We start from the raw sequence: 16,855 nt of genomic DNA, 5'->3' as shown, positions 1-16,855 counted from the left end.
CTCAGAGGCACAGATTCGGTTGCGACTGTGCTTTGTGCCCTTCCCAGGACCGAGTAGCTCAGGAGTTTGGCGAGCGCGATCGCTGCGACTTGTCGCCTTTTCTGCCTCTGCTGCTCTGTTTTCTGGGTGGACCGCTGGCGCCCCTTGTGAGGCAGATGGTGACTGTCCAGCACCCCCAGAAGTCCTAGCAAAGAAGCCTGCTTGCAGTTAGGTAAGTAAAGTCTCTCCGGGTCTGCAATTGCCCCTTTCCAGTCCTTACGGCTCTGGCTGCCTGTCCCCGGCGGGGGATGGTCTGCAGCCTGCTTTTTCCGTTCTGTCCTTTGTTCTGTGCTCGGTCCTGGCGGTGTCTTATGTTCGAGCTTTTCGTGCAGTAGCTATCCCACAGTCTGGTTTGCTAGCCCAAGTTAGATCTTTCTGGTTGCTCGTGGGGCGTTCCTGCCCGATTCTTACAAAGCACTGCAGCCCGCACCTCCCGCGCTTCCCTGCCCTGCCCCCACTTGCTTGTGGCGGATGCAGGCGTCTGTGCTGCTTTTCCGCTGGGGGAGTTACTGTTGGGGTTGTAATCCGTTGGTTTTATTTATTTATTTTTCCCTTCCTGTTATGTTGCCCTCTGTGTTTCCAAGGCTCTCCACAGACTCGGCAAGGAGAGTGTTTCCTGGTGTTTGGAAACCTCTCTTCTTAAAAGTCCCTTCCCGGGACGGGCTTCCCTTCCCAGGACGGAGCTCCCTCCCCACCTCCTTCATCTCCCCTTTCGTCTTTTATATTTTTTCCTACCTGTTTTTGAAGACAATGGTCTGCTTTTCTGGTTGCCTGATGTCCTCTGCCAGCCTACAGAAGTTGTTTTGTGGAGTTTGCTCAGCGTTGAAATGTTCTTTTGAGGAATTTGTGAGGGAGAAAGTGGTCTTCCCGTCCTATTCCTCCGCCATCTTTGATTCCTCCTCTGCAGGCAGATTCTTTACCGTCAGAGCCACCAGGGAAGCCTGGTAGGTTGCTCTACTTGCCATTAACCAGCCCTCCCCTAATGCTGTCTCACCTCTCTGGTGACGATGGCAAGGGAGTAAGGGACAAAGCCTTCTCTTTTTCTTTGTTGTCCCAGGCTTCTAAGTGTCCCCAAGAAAGCCTCTTCCTTAACCCAGTGTATGTGATGTGGAAGTCGTCCTGAGCCCAGCTGTAAGGCAACACTGAAAAAAATGATGCAGGTGTTAACACTTAGCAACATTCACAAAAGGATACACTGATCAAGAAAAGTGTCAGAACTAGTGAACTTTTCTCCATCATTTTGGATGAGTTACAATTCTCATGCATAGTCTGACACAGCTTTGTCCTTGGGAGAGTGGCACAGATTAAATTTTTTGATGGCCTCTTATCAAGCAAATATTTTCCATAATAATAATTTAAAAATCTGTCAAAAGTTGCACCAGTCTTAACATTTTCAAAGAATACACCAGAGTATTAATAATTTTCTTGTCATTAATCAGTGTCCAGCATTAAATATCACTTTGTTAACCACTAAGTCTGCATTAAAATTATCCCTAAGAGTAAATATAAAATAGAAATATTTTTCCCCTAGACCACTTCTTTTTGCTCTGAGCACAACTTATATTTCACCTTCAGGCATACTTTTTCTTTTGAAAAGATAACTATGTTTTCAAAGTGAACTGAATTACAAGACTTTTTATTTCAGTGAGTGGGTAAAGAAAAAAAGCTATTTAATCTAAACTTAAAGTTTCACTTTAGCACTCAGCTGAACAGAAAATTTCAAAGGAAATTCTGCTTAAGGATATGATAAAATACCATATAGTCCTGACTTCAAGAAAATTCTATTTCATTTTGTAAGTTGAGCAAATGAGCTTATTATTAGTCAAAGAGATCTTATAAGATCTCTATAGGTTTTATAAACTGAAGCAAACTAGTTCACTTGAATTGCTATGTATCTCCCTGGTATTTTTTAATGGGAGAAAATGTATTTGTAGAAATCATTCCTTCTTAGGAGATAATTTACCAGGCTCTCATATCAATTTAAAATATTCTACAGCATATATTCATACAAAATACCAGTTAAGGAATACTTAAACACTAAATGTTTTATAAAAGTAAAGTTTCTATAACATATACAATTCCATTTACATTCTCAAGCTTTTCAATTCTATTTATCTTAAAATCAGTTTCATAAGACTGGATGGGAGGGGAGTTTGGGGGAGAATAGATATATGTATGTGTATGGTTGAGTCCCTTTGCTGTTCACCTGAAACGGTCTCAACATCGTTAACCAGCTATAGCCCTATGCAAAATAGAAAGTTTTTAAAATATCAAGAAAAAAAATAATTTCATAAAATGTTATATGGTTATAATTCAGTATCATTACAATAATATATTTGAGAAATGTCTGGTAACTCTCTTATAATTTAAAGTAAGTCAAGGTTATGGTTTTTCCTGTGGTCATGTATGGATGTGAGAGTTGGACTGTGAAGAAGGCTGAGTGCCAAAGAATTGATGCTTTGAAACTGTGGTGTTGGAGAAGACTCTTGAGAGTCCCTTGGACTGCAAGGAGATCCAACCAGTCCATTCTGAAGGAGATCAGTCCTGGGTGTTCTTTGGAAGGAATGATGCTAAAGCTGAAACTCCAGTACTTTGGCCACCTCATGCGAAGAGTTGACTCATTGGAGAAGACTCTGATGCTGGGAGGGATTGGGGGCAGGAGGAGAGGATGACAGAAGATGAGATGGCTGGATGGCATCACTGACTCGATGGACCTGAGTCTGAGTGAACTCCGGGAATTGGTGATGGACAGGGAGGCCTGGCGTGCTGCGGTTCATGGGGTAGCAAAGAGTTGGATACGACTGAGCGACTGAACTGAACTGAAAGATTCAAATATCTTGTTATTAAAGTCATTTACACTTATTAAGCTATCTTAATGAAAAAACAAAATGCTTTTCTTAAAAAGTATCACAAAGATGTAGCACTTTTATTCTGCAGATGGGGAAAGTGAAGTACAAGTGAGCTAAAAGGACTCTCCAACTGATATAGCTGTCTCCAACAAGATAAATAATTCTCCTGTATCTGCTGTTATCACCCAGGAAAACACCCTACCAGGCAGATAACTGCTGATCATACAGTCTAGAGTGAACCAAAGTAGAAATGCAAGAAAACCAGCTATAAACTGTGTGAAAACTAAGAAGTAAGCAGGGTCTAATCAATTGAGAAATAAGACTGATTAGCTCTTTACGTGCCCAGCTGAATATGGCATTTAAACGCAAGGACTAAGCTTATCTCATGTTTGCTTTCTACAAGTGGCTGCATGTAAGTAACGGTTACCTGCAGGACCCACCTTACAAGTACACAGGTAGTTCCACAAGGAGATCGTTGTGCAATGTATGAATGGCGCCACGTTCATACCTTTTCACAAGAGGGAAGATTTACTGTCAATATTAAATTGACAGCAAATGAACAGGGAAGTGAGAGATGGAAAACGAAAAATGCAGGACACAGATTCACACTAACTCCCCTCACACCGACATATTCTCAGTGTTTCGTGTCATTTTCTGCCAGTTAGAGGTATCTGCAGAGACCAGTGAACGCAGAGTGGCAATCAGCCCTTTTGTTACCTGTGTTGACCACATGCCACACTGTGCCCTTTACTTCAGCAACTCAGCTCTCAAAGACTCAGGACACAAGGCCCTTTTCTCATGAGATGCTTCAGGATTCTGGGAGCTAGCAATGTTACAGGCCATGTCAAGTAATCCTGGACCAGCACCAACAAGCTCCTTCTACTCCCCAGTTTCTGACAAAAAATTTCTTAGCAGACAGCTGGCAGGAGTGCACAGGCAATTGATTTTTATGTCATTTAGGACACGACTGAAGCGACTTAGCAGCAGCAGCAGCAGGATGGTAGAAGATCATTAGCTTCAAAGAAGATTTCAGAGTAACAGTACACAGTTACTAAAAACTAACTGAGTTCCAGAGTTTATCACTGGCTAACTGACATTTTATCTGTGATACAAAGCAGAGGCTTAAGAATGTTGAACATATGATCCTACACCTATGCCTGCCTAACTGGCAAGTCTTTCCCTGAATCACCTAAGCCAGGTTTTGCTGTTCCAAGACAAAAGTTAAATTCAAACAGAACAAAGCTTATAGGAAAAAAAAAAAAATCCATTATTTAAAAAGAAAAAAAGGGAGGGAGGGGAAGTAGGAAGTCCCACAATCACCATTCTGCCTGCCACTCAGGCACTGAAGAGGTTTACCCAATGAAATTACTTCTCACACTGATTTCAGGATACAAGACCATTAAAATTAGAACACGGTTTAGGGAAAAAAAAAAGGAATTCCATTATAGTTCCATGCAATCTGTCTGCTATGAAAAAATACCAAAATGCAGTCTCATTTGGTCATGTTAGAGTATTTATTAAATTTCATCATTTATGATCACTGTGTCATTAACTCTAACACAAATGTTGACATTTAAAAACACAGAGAGCATACTGATTCTTCAACTATTTAGCTTACATGTACTTTTCAATGGTCATGCAGTATTCATAATTAGGAGACATTACACATTAACCCCCTCATATTACACTTATTCAGAACTAAATTTAGAGGGTAGAAAAGTGCCAACATAAATTCATTCTCCGAAACCACCCGTGAGTGTACTGTCACTGTTCTGACCATAAGCTTAGAGTACATTCTTCAGTAAAATGGATAACTGTAGTCATGTAACAATAGTTATGATGAGGCAATATCATTTCAAGGAAGGAATACAACAAATGAGACCAAAAACTGAAGAGCTGAGATCACGGCATATAAAAATCATTTGCGAACACCACATAAACTTCAGTGTTTTCCACTTTCCAGCTGGAAAGAGCATGCACAAAGTTTTCTTAGGACAGCTGTCAGCAGTGCATGAAAAACTGGCTTTCATGTCATGTGCGCCAAGAGACCATCAATGCCACTGAGGAAAAAGGACTGTGTTCATTATCTTTTGGGTCTGTCTATATCATCTATAGCTGAGAGAAGTTTTTGCCTTGCCTTCTTATTGATATGGGATCCCAGGCAAACATTTACCAGGTTGGTCAGCTGCTTCGTTGAATACTCCTGCTCAAAAAAAGAAGATTCAAATTTAGTACACTGTAACACATGTGTGTGATCAATGCAGAAAAAGAACAGACACAGATGGATAATCAGGACTCAGTGGGGTAATTACTGAGCACTACCAATCAGTGAAAAGCAGTGGAAATTATAACTGAGACATGGAAAACAAGCTGGTTACAGAGTTGTAATAAGGGAGTAAGAGTATCCACAGCATGAATTTGAAAGAGGAACCATCAGAATCTTTTTAATATGGCACGTGCATGCATTGAAGCTCAGTCACTAGTTGTGTCTGATTCTTTGCGATCCCATGGACTGTAGCCCACCAGGCTCCTCTGTCCATGGAATTCTCCAGGCAAGAACACTGGAGTGGGTTGCCATTTCCTTCTCCAGTGGATCTTCCCGAACCAGGGAACGAACCTGCATCTCCTGCATTGTCAGGCAGATTCTTTACTGCTGAGCTAGGGAAGCCCTTCATATGGCACATAACATGCCAATGCTCATTATTTTTAAGGTCACGCACTATGCTTCTTTCTGTGATGGTCTTTGTCATCAAGTTATCAAAATACACTGACATTTCAAAAATTTATATACAAATAAAATGCTACTAAGTAAGTAGCTTCTAGCACTGCACATTTTGCACATTTTAGATAAAAGAAAAAAAAAAATCTCCAAACACAGAACAATTCTTCTGAGGCATAACAAATGAATAAGGTAATAACAAAGATCAGAAAATTATTGGTTCTTAAACCCTTGTATCTTAACGGTAGCTAGAAAGTAAAATTGAAGCCACAGTTAACCTGTGAACAATTCAGGGATTAGGGGTGCTTTCCACACAGTAGAAAACTTGCACAGAGTTTATAGTTGGCCCTCCTCATCCGATGTTCCTCCATATTAAAGAATTTAACCAACTGAGGATAACGTAGGTATCCACTATTGAAGAAAACTGCATATAAGTGGACCTGTACAGTTCAAATCCATGTTGTCTGATGCTCAACTATCTAGGTATTTTTTTGCTGTACAAATTGTACAAAGTTCCTGGCTTTCAGATAAGTTGTCATGAGCATGATGACATGTTCATCATGAGCATGATGAACAGGACTCATCAGAAAGTTCTGCATCTTGATTTAGTTCTGGAGAATTAAGACTAAGAGTTTGGCAAGGGAAAGAGCTGTGTTCTATCATCTAAATGAGAAAAGAATATGTCTTCACTGGAGACAACATTAAAGACAGTGCAACTTCAAAATGCAGGAAAGAATTCACTTTAATAATTCAGCAAACTGCTGTTTGTGTGTCTGATCTCTGAGAGCACCTGTCAACACCTGTTGAATTCTCTCAAGTGATCACTCAACATTTAGGAAGTACTATCCAGGCACCATACAGGCATTGTGGAAAGAGCTCTAGAAAACAGGACAATCTTGCTGCAAGGAAAATTTCACTGTACTACAGATATCAGTGAGTAAAGCTCTTCTGAAACACTAAGCTATGACAGCATACTAAAAAGCAGAGACATCACTTGGCTGACAAAAGTCTGTATGGTCAAAGCTGTGGTTTTGCCAGTGGTCACGTACGGATGTTAGAGCTGGACCACAATGAAGGCTCAGCAATAAAAAATTGATGCTTTCAAACTGTGGTGCTGGAGAGGATTCTTGAGAGTCCCTTGGACTGCAAGGAGATCAAACCAGTCAATCCTAAAGGAAATCAGTCCTGAATACCCACTGGAAGGACTGATGCTGAAGTTGAAGCTCCAACACCTTGGCCACCTGATGTGAAGAACTGGCTCACTGGAAAAGACCCTAATGCTGGGAAAGATTTAAGGTAGTAGGAGAAGGGGACAACAGAGGATGAGATGGCTGGATGGCATCACCGACTCAATGGACATGACTTTGAGCAAACTCTGGGAGATGGTGAAGGACTATCTACCGTGCTGCAGTTCATGGGGTCACAAAGAGTTGAACGCCACGCAGAGACTGAACAACAACAACAGAAGCTTTAGTCCACTGTGTCAACAGAAGAAACCCTAAAATGGGCATCTTTCCTACATCAAATAATGGATCTCTATGAGTTGGGCTTTTTCTCCTCAGCTACTTGTCCCAAATCCCTTCCTCAATACCAACTCCAAAGTGTTAACAGCTTAAGCTATGAAATGGATTCTAGCCACATTCAGCAGTTCATCTGCATCTGATCTAGCTGTCTTGTTCCTCAAATGACAGAGGTCAATGAGATAAAAAGTGCTGACATTTCTCAGATCTGGCGTACCGATCAAAACCACTGAAAAGATGTATGTTTCTATTTTACTGTCAAAGATCTGAGACTGCCCTATGGTGGGAACATCAACACAAAATTCAGGTTAATGGTCCAGACTAAACCTCATTTCCTTCTTCTAAAGTGTTGAAATTAGAAAGGATGTGCCTGATAAATATAAATAATTCCTTACTTCCTTATCCAGTCAGATAAAAAAAAACTTATGTAACTTTTACCTATGATGTTTATAGCTTGTGAGTACTAGAGTTATTGATGGAATAAGATTCAGTGAAGATTTTAACACTTCCCATATTTTCATTAAATCCATCTTCACATACTGCCTAACTAGACGAATGATATAACAATCATATCAAAAAGCTCCTTGTATTGAGCATTCCCTGGTGATAAATGTTGACTTGAACTGTGTCAAAAATTCAGAATCTTAAATAACACTTATTAGTATATGTAGTATTAGTATATGTAGTATTTTTCTCTACATATCTATATACTCACACAAAAGAAAAACAATTTTATCTATACTTAAGGTAAAATCTAATGTAGGATGAAGTTAAATTGAGCTATTTAAATAATAAATATTTGTATATTCAATCATTAGGCTTCAGTGGTGGCTCAATGGTAAAGAATCTGCTTGCCAATGCAAGAGATGTGGGTTTGATCCCTGTGTTGGGAAGATCCCCTGGAGAAAGAAATGGCACCCCACTCCAGTATTCTTGCCTGGAGAATCCCATGGACAGAGGAGCCTGGTGGGCTACAGTCCATGGAGTCACAGAGTTGGACATGACTTAGTAACTAAACAACAAATATCCAGTCATCACTACTACATGTCAGTGTTTTCAGAACATCACTGTTGATGGCTACAAGAAGGTTTAAGTTGTATATCAATTCAGTTCCGTTCAGCTGCTCAGTCCTGGAGCTTGCTGAAACTCATGTCTGTCGAGCTGGTGATGCCATCCCGGGTGGCGGCAGTGGTAAAGAACCTGCCTGCCAACGCAGGAGATGCAAAAGACACGGTTCAATCCCTCGGTCAGAAGATCCTCTGGAGAAGGAAATGGCAATCCACCCCAGCTTTCTAAAAGTTATATATAGACTTTAGCTTGAGAACCATTTCAATGCTCCTGTGTTTGTCCTGAAGTTTACCAACTGCAGCTCTTTTCCTACAACACTGTTGCAGGACAAAGACAGCTAAAGTTCAGACTCTGTTTTTCCAGATAACTACTGTTACAGTTCACAAAGTCTCAAAAGGGTCTGATGAGGCAAGGGGCGCTGCACAGACACAATGTGAATGTGGTAAAGAACTGGCCTAAGTAGATCATGCTAAAAAAAAAAAAAAAGTTTGTTTCATCCATGATTTTGAGTTATCTAACATACCACACAAGCACAACACAAAAGAGGAGGAGTAAAAATTTAATTAACTGCTTCTCAGCTCTCACCCTGTGCTCTTTGATCCAGCGTTCCATGTCATTCTCGGTTAGGTAGTATGCTTTAATATAGGTTTCCACAAATTCTTTATCTGGAATGGGTCTGATATCAGTTAGCTTTTCAAGTTTCATTAAAAACTGTTGAAAATCCAATTGCATCAAGGCACGACCCTCATTGCTACACTTCTTGACATTGGCGTATCTGAGATACACAATAATAAAAAAGCACCAGTGATGGGATGGTTAGGAAAAGAAACCTTTAGGCACTTAAATTAAACTTTTCTCAAACCCACATTTGCTGAGATGCTATAAGAAAAAGAGGACATAAGTGTTGAGTCAGAAGGACTGTGTTGTGTTTGGGCCCTGTCACTCAGCAATCATTTTACTTATCTGGGCCTCAGTTTTCTCATTTGCAAAGCAAAGAGATCAAGCAACTTCTAAGGTTCTTTGCTGTTCTACAGGCCAGAGTTCTGCAAAATCAATTAACATACTCATCTGTAAGAAAGTTAAACTGACATTCTAGTTAATCTGGCTGCAAAGATTTATAAAATTAAGCTATGAATATTCTCTAGTAAAATTAGCTTCATAAAACGGTTCAATATAACTACTCAATGCAAAGAAAACAAATGAAATAACTCTCCCATAAACATTCAGCAAACCTAAGAAGCAGAAGCATAGAAAGTATATACATATTTCTCATAATAAAACACTTTTATAGACTTATTTCTGAGACCCCACACTACTAAAAAACTGCATGTCCTAAGGTGGGCCAGTAATAAGAATATATTTGCTAACCCTAACAGTACAATTTTATTATTCATTAAGTCAGAGTCTCATTCCTTCAATCACACAAAATGTGGAGAATTCAATCTGAGGAGATGAGGTACTTCCCCTAAGAAAATCTGCAGGAAGACTAGCTCATATTATTTAAAGTGATAAAGCTTTTTTTTTCCTAATAAAGTGTTTATATTGAAACATATAATATTTGCTTGTCACTATTCTACTATTAAACAAATTTATTAACAGTAAATCCGTCATGACTGCTGACGCAGAGACATCTTGGGATTTACAGCACTGCTTACTTCAATACAAAATGCCAAGGCTGCTGTCAGCTTGCCGTTGTCACCTTCCTCTTTCTGACACATTCTTTTCTATAACAAATGAGAACTGAAGAGAAATCAGATGAACGACAGCGTGAAATTTCAGCTGATGTGCCATTCTAGATCACTGTGAATGGTCTTTGAAATAGAAGCTTGCTTTTTCCAGCTATATTTTAAATGTATTACTAATTTTTATTTGTGTTCCTGATGTTATGGACAGAGTATAAACATGACCTCTGAGTAAGTGTAAAAATTACTTTTGATCTGTAAACTCAAACATATGAAAGATTTATATGGTTTACAAGGATTTAATAATGATATTATAAGCAGTGATATAGTGGTTTTGAGGACTGATTTTGCCATGAGAAAATTAGGAGATATTAAGCCTTCTCTGCATTTCAAAGACTGAGTGAACCTGGACAAGTTACTTAAACTCTGTAGCCTTGATTTTCTGAGGCAAGGCTATCTTTCTGTTGACAAAACAGAGAACTGTACTATCAGAGAGAGTTTATGTTAGGATTTGATGACAGAATCCTGTGAAGGGCTTGGTCCAATAAATGACAAACAGTAATCAATGAACAGGATGTATAATAATAATCAGCATAATTATATTTGGTAATAATAGTTTAACTTTCAGATAACCATTAGATGCTACATTCCTCACTCCGACTAGTTGATTCTAAGTCATCAGAAAGAAAAAAAGGGACACAGTAGGATTTAACATCTCTGAATTATTACGAGACTGTCTGCCATTTATCACCATCTCTTATCTATTCTCTGCATCTGTTGGTGATAACACATAATGTTACTCATATATTATGACTGAAGAATCAGATATGCTTTCATGGAAAACTTACCCTTCCACAATAGTTCTATTAGCCAGGCGTATACAATGTTCCCAAAGTATATTAGACACGGGCAAGGGTATCCGAACTCTCTTAGAAACTTCATTTAACCGCATGTTAAACTGCTCAAATTCCTAAGAAAAATCATAGCCATATGTGAATACAATTATAATGCTTTCCCATCTTAGAGGCAAAAAAGGACTAAAAGACTCAGAATGAAATCAAGTAAAACAAAAAGAGATAATGCCCAAGATAATTTGGACTTACTGTGAAGTACATGAAATTGACTAATCATGTTGTAATATAGAGTACACTACATTTCCTCTCAAAGGAAGTAAGTGCCATTAACTGATTAAACAATATTCGAATGTTTCCACATCTCAAGTTTTCTATGACTGTCAGTATGGTTAAAAAAGGCTTAATAACTAATACATCTTTAAAAATATCTTCAAGAGACCCAGATTTTTAAAAAATGTTTTAATGAGCTTTCAACTCAGAGTAAACTATTTGTAATTTGTAGCTGTACTCCTTAGAGAGCAGTCTGATAAATTATTCTCTTTCCTAAACATTCTTTTAAAGTATCAATAAATGATTACATACTGAAAGATTCAAGTCATATAATAGCTGTAAATTTTCAGCACCAAAAAAACTCCATATTATCTCATAACCTACAGAAAAACTGAACATTTTTATTACTCATCAGTACCTTTTATGATACTACTCTCCTAAAAATAAAAACATATATAATTTAGACAATTTCAACAACATGAAAACAGCAGATGGCTCACCCTTCAATAAATTTATATTTCTGATTTCCTGGGACTATTATCATCTAAATATGTTCATTAACAAAAGTAAATGCTGTTGATTCTTTCTTGACAATACCAATTCAAATAAATTTAACAGCCCTTACAACGTATTTTCTGTCTAGTTTCCTCAATAAAGAAGCTATGCAATACGTAACAAGTCAAGACTGACAATGTGTTCAAATAACACACACATTGGAAAAAAATCTAAACTGATCATCACCACCATTACATGATGGTTGTGCTATCCTTTGCTACTTCCTAGATCACAATTTTTTTGATGATTTATTCTTTGACAGTTAGCAACTTTTAATTATTTATGAGAAAGAAGTGGGTCTTCAACCCATTAAGCTTACTTTTGAAAATCAAAGTAAATAAGTAATTGCTCTTCCTCTTTTTTCATTTCCTGAATCTAGCAGGACCAGTAGTATTTGCTACCAGATTTATGCTTCACTACAGTAAAAGCTGCTTTAGATTTTAAAAGTCACAATACTTTTTATTAATATTTTAAAGATAAATTTATATGCTTATTGTATAAAATGCCATTCTACTCATTGCTAAATCCAATCTTCAAGAATGCTTACTGTTAAATGAATAATAAAATGATTTCATTTTACTTATGATCCATTTGGGACAACAAATGCAGACTGCTTTTAACTAAAGGTTTGGACTTGGGAAAATAACAAAAAGAACAATTCATCATAAAAGTTCCCTTATGAGAGAAAGTCTTAAGCTGCTGAAACTTGAATTCAGGTTAATAATTTGAGTAACACTGGCTCTTTCTTATAATATTTCTTGAAATTTAGACTAGTTGAAGCAAGTAGCCTCTTTCTAGTATATATATATCTATATTCATTGAGGGCAGAAGTCTCTTTTTTCTTGCATCTCCGTAAGTACTGTAATTGTTGTCGTTGTTTAGTGCGAAGTTGTGTCGAACTCTTTGCAACCCAATGGACTATAGCCCACCAGGCTCCTCTGTCTATAGGATTCTCCAGGTAAGAATACGGGGGTGGGTTGCCATTTTCCTCCTCTGCGGGATCATCCCACCCAGGGAACCCAAGTCTCCTGTATTGACAGGGGGATTCTTTACTGCTGAGCCATGTTAAGGAAGCCCAAGTTCTCTAATTGAGTTCAGTTCAGTCACTCAGTCATGTCCGACTCTTTGCGACCCCGTGAATCGCAGCATGCCAGGCCTCCCTGTCCATCACCAACTCCCAGAGTTCACTCAGACTCACATCCATCGAGTCGGTGATGCCATCCAGCCATCTCAGCCTCGGCTGTTCCCTTCTCCTCCTGCCCTCAATCCCTCCCAGCATCAGAGTCTTGTCCAATGAGTCAACTCTTTGCATCAGGTGGCCAAAGTACTGGAGTTTCAGCTTTAGCATCATTCCTTCCAAAGAAATCTCAGGACTGATCTCCTTCAGAATGGACTGGTTGGATCTCCTTGCAGTCCAAGGGACTCTCAAGAATCTTCTCCAAAACCACAGTTCAAAGCATCAATTCTTCGGTGCTCAGCCTTCTTCACAGTCCAACTCTCACATCCATACATGACCACAGGAAAAACCATAGCCTTGACTAGACAGACCTTCGTTGGCAAAGAAATATCTCTGCTTTTCAATATGCTGTCTAGGTTGGTCATAACTTTTCTTCCAAGGAGTGTCTTAATTTCATGGCTGCAATCACCATCTGCAGTGATTCTGGAGCCCACAAAAATAAAGTCTGACACTGTTTCCACTGTTTCCCCATCTATTTGCCATGAAGTGATGGGACTGGATGCCATGACCTTCGTTTTCTGAATGTTGAGCTTTAAGCCAACTTTTTCACTCTCCTCTTTCATGTTCATCAAGAGGCTCTTTAGTTCTTCTTCACTCTCTGCCAAAAGGGTGGTGTCTTCTGCATATCTGAGGTTATTGATATTTTTCCCAGCAATTTTGATTCCAGCTTGTGTTTCTTCCAGTCCAGCGTTTCTCATGATGTACTCTGCATATGAGTTAAATAAGCAGGGTGACAATATACAGCCTTGAGGTATTCCTTTTCCTATTTGGAACCAGTCTGTTGTTCCATGTCCAGTTCTAACTGTTGCTTCCTGACCTGCATATAGGTTTCTCAAGAGGCAGGTCAGGTGGTCTCGTATTCCCATCTCTTTCAGAATTTTCCAGTTTATTTTGAGCCACACAGTCAAAGGCTTTGGCACAGTCAATAAAGCACAAATAGATGTTTTTCTGGAACTCTCTTGCTTTTTCCATGATCCAGCAGATGTTGGCAATTTGATCTCTGGTTCCTCTGCCTTTTCTAAAACCAGCTTGAACATCTGGAAGTTCATGGTTCATGTATTGCTGAAGCCTGGCTTGGAGAATTTTGACCATTACTTTACTAGTGTGTGAGATGAGTGCAATTGTGAGGTAGTTTGAGCATTCTTTGGCATTGCCTTTCTTTGGGATTGGAATGAAAACTGACCTTTTCCAGTCCTGCGGGTACTGCTGAGTTTTCCAAATTTGCTGGCATATTGAATGCAGCACTTTCACAGCATCATCTTTCAGGATTTGAAATAGCTCAACTGGAATTCCATCACCTCCAGTAGCTTTGTTCACAGTGATGCTTTCTAAGGCCCACTTGACTTCACATTCCAGGATGTCTGGCTCTAGGTGAGTGATCACACCATCGTGATTATCTTGGTTGTGAAGATCTTTTTTGTGCAGTTCTGTGTATTCCTGCCACCTCTTCTTAATATCTTCTGCTTCTGTTAGTACTCTAATTAGCAGGTCATAAAAAACAGAATCAACTTTTCAAAAATAGAACTGTTCAAAAAAGTGTGATTATAAATTACATGTATCTTTTATATTCCAAATTAAAATTCCCAGCTGAAGTCACCTGGGTGCTCGAGAAATCAAAGCCCTTCCAGGGTGGCAACTATCAAGATGTGCAGATCTTGTGCTAACACCTGGACACTTTTAACTGGATCTTGGCACCCTTAGTTCCTTGACTCTGAGGACAGTCTCAAAGTCCTCAACCCAGCCCTCCAGAACGGTCCTAGATGCGCTGGGAGTTGGCACCCCAGATGAATCCGGCTGCTATCTCTGCTTTGATCTCTGGGTTTGTTGACTGGTTCTCAAGTATTCCAGGCTATTATTTACTGCCCTGGATGAAGCAGGTAAGAATGTTTGTGTAAATGAGATAAATAGGGAGTCAGGAAGGGCCAGCTTTCTTTTCGCTGACAAATATGAAAAGCAACACTTTTCTGAAAGCTGTTTTCATTTTCTCAGTTGCTCTTGCCTCACTTCAGACGTGCTCATGGTTCATCGCCTCACTTCCTTCAGGCCTCTCATTATCACTTTGAGTCCTTCTTTGACCACAAGGAAATAGGTGGCATTCCTCCCCCAACCCACACTCTGCCACTCTCTATCCCTCTTCTGCTGGTTGTTTTTGCACAAGACTGTTCACCACCTGACACATTATATATCTCTTTACTGTTGTCCCTGCTCCAGCATATAAATACCCTGATGGCACATTAAGCTCCTTAGTTCACAACTAACTGTATTGCTAGCAGCTAGGTCAGTGTTCGACACATGTCAGATGATTTATAAATACCTCTTGATACATAAATGAAAAAACCAAACAACTACACTTCTTTTCAGGAAACTTATAAATTTAAGTCATTAAACACAATGGTGTTTGCATGTCACACAGCAAAAGTTAATGTGATTTCTGGGAAAAACCAACTAGAATAGCCAGGAGTATGATCTCTTGCCAATGAATATAAACGCAACTATAGAAAGGTCTTCTTGTCACTACAGCCATGGCTATTGAGATTATGTAATACGAAAGGCAGCCAAGACACATTAATCAAACTCTAACTCAAAATGGGAAATTTGTGAGCAAAGACAAAATCTGCAAAGTATTCTTGGATCAAAAGAACACAAAATTTGGAAGGAAATCCAAATCCAATTCAGGAGCTTTAAGATCACAAGAATGCTCAAATACGGTAAAAACCATAATCTCACAACTTCAGAGTGACTGCAATTACAGGGATAGTTTCATACTATAAACATCTTTAACAAAGGTGTTTCCCAGAATACTTGCCTTCAACAGTGTATCTACATATATGTTGTGCTGTGACATAATTTCTTTTACATCCCATTTCACATTAGCCATTAGCAGCAGCATCTGTTCATAATCAATGGCTTTACCAGCTACAATCCAGTAAATTGGTTTGCGTAGTTCACTGGCCGTTGAGACCGTCTGAAACAAATTTCACAGAAAACCAAACTTTTTCTCAAAGTATCAAATTTATAAAAACTATTTTGCCCCCATTTCTAGTACACATCGTATCTGAAAATAAAACACTATACATTTGGAGATATAAATTATGAAAATACTTTAACTTGTGGGCGAAAGATCTTACTCGAAATATAATTTTGAGACATTCAGTATGCTTCAGTCAACTGGCAATACAACAGTAAAACTACAGATTTTCATGGAGATGAGCAAATATTTATCAAATTCTTTTGCTTTTCTCCATTTCCATTCCCATTTCCACACTGCAACTCAAGATCCGATCATCTCTTACCTGAAGTAGTCCAAAGTCTTCAGGCTGGTGTCCTGTCTCTACGTTTGCCATCTAAAGTCCATTCTTCACACCACCCCCACGGCTCTCTTTCCAAAACACACACCTCATTGTGCTACTCATTGCCTCTTTCAAATCTTCCAGCAGCTTCTCAGTACCCTTGGAACAAAGTCCAACTCCCGGCTGGGAGCGCTGGATGTCACATAACTTCAGCTTACTCACTCTAGCCATCTTTCTCATCACTATCCCTTTTCCCTTGTCTAAGAATCTGAATCTTCCTCAGCTCCACCAATGCCTCTCTCTCACCTGTGGGTCTTCATATAGGCCACTGCCTCAGTCAAAATATACCCCTTATGGGTGATTTGTGTTGTTGTATGGCAGAAACCAACGCAACATTGTAAAGCAATTATCCTCCAATATAAAAAAAAAATTGTAAAATTTTTAAAAATAAAAATTAAATTATATAAACCTAATGAAATATATCAAAAACACAGATTAAAAATTATATATATACTCCTGACTCTTCCTCTTCAGTCCAGTTTAAACATCATTTCCTCAAGACAGCATTTCTCTGCAAATTATACCCACCCCATCTCTAGTCAAGGTTAAATACCCTGCCACTGTTTCTTTCCCAGAACTATAGTTTATTGTAATAAGGGTTTCTTTCCTCTATTTTTAATTGAAGGATAATTACAATATTGTGTTGGTTTCTGCCATACATCTGCAAATATTAGCCACAGGTATACATATGTCCCCTCCCTATTGAACCTCC

General features: G+C 38.9%; 1 protein-coding gene across 1 annotated transcript in view; it reads right to left on the bottom strand.

Moving 5' to 3' along the window:
- Window positions 1-4,488: 4,488 nt before the first annotated feature.
- The window catches only part of VPS50 (VPS50 subunit of EARP/GARPII complex), a 136,365-nt gene continuing 123,998 nt past the window's right edge, over window positions 4,489-16,855 (bottom strand). The window contains exons 25-28 of the mRNA XM_068972721.1: window positions 15,600-15,758; window positions 10,726-10,847; window positions 8,781-8,970; window positions 4,489-5,091 (exon numbers count right to left, since the gene is read on the bottom strand). Coding sequence (XP_068828822.1) covers window positions 4,972-5,091; window positions 8,781-8,970; window positions 10,726-10,847; window positions 15,600-15,758 — 591 coding nt within the window. The 3' untranslated portion in view covers window positions 4,489-4,971. The remainder of the gene's footprint in view (window positions 5,092-8,780; window positions 8,971-10,725; window positions 10,848-15,599; window positions 15,759-16,855) is intronic.

This window comes from Capricornis sumatraensis, chromosome 5 (assembly GCF_032405125.1).
Source record: "Capricornis sumatraensis isolate serow.1 chromosome 5, serow.2, whole genome shotgun sequence".
Lineage (NCBI taxonomy): Eukaryota > Metazoa > Chordata > Mammalia > Artiodactyla > Bovidae > Capricornis > Capricornis sumatraensis.
Note: the sequence above shows the minus strand (reverse complement) of the source record. Positions and strands in the feature narration are given on the sequence as shown.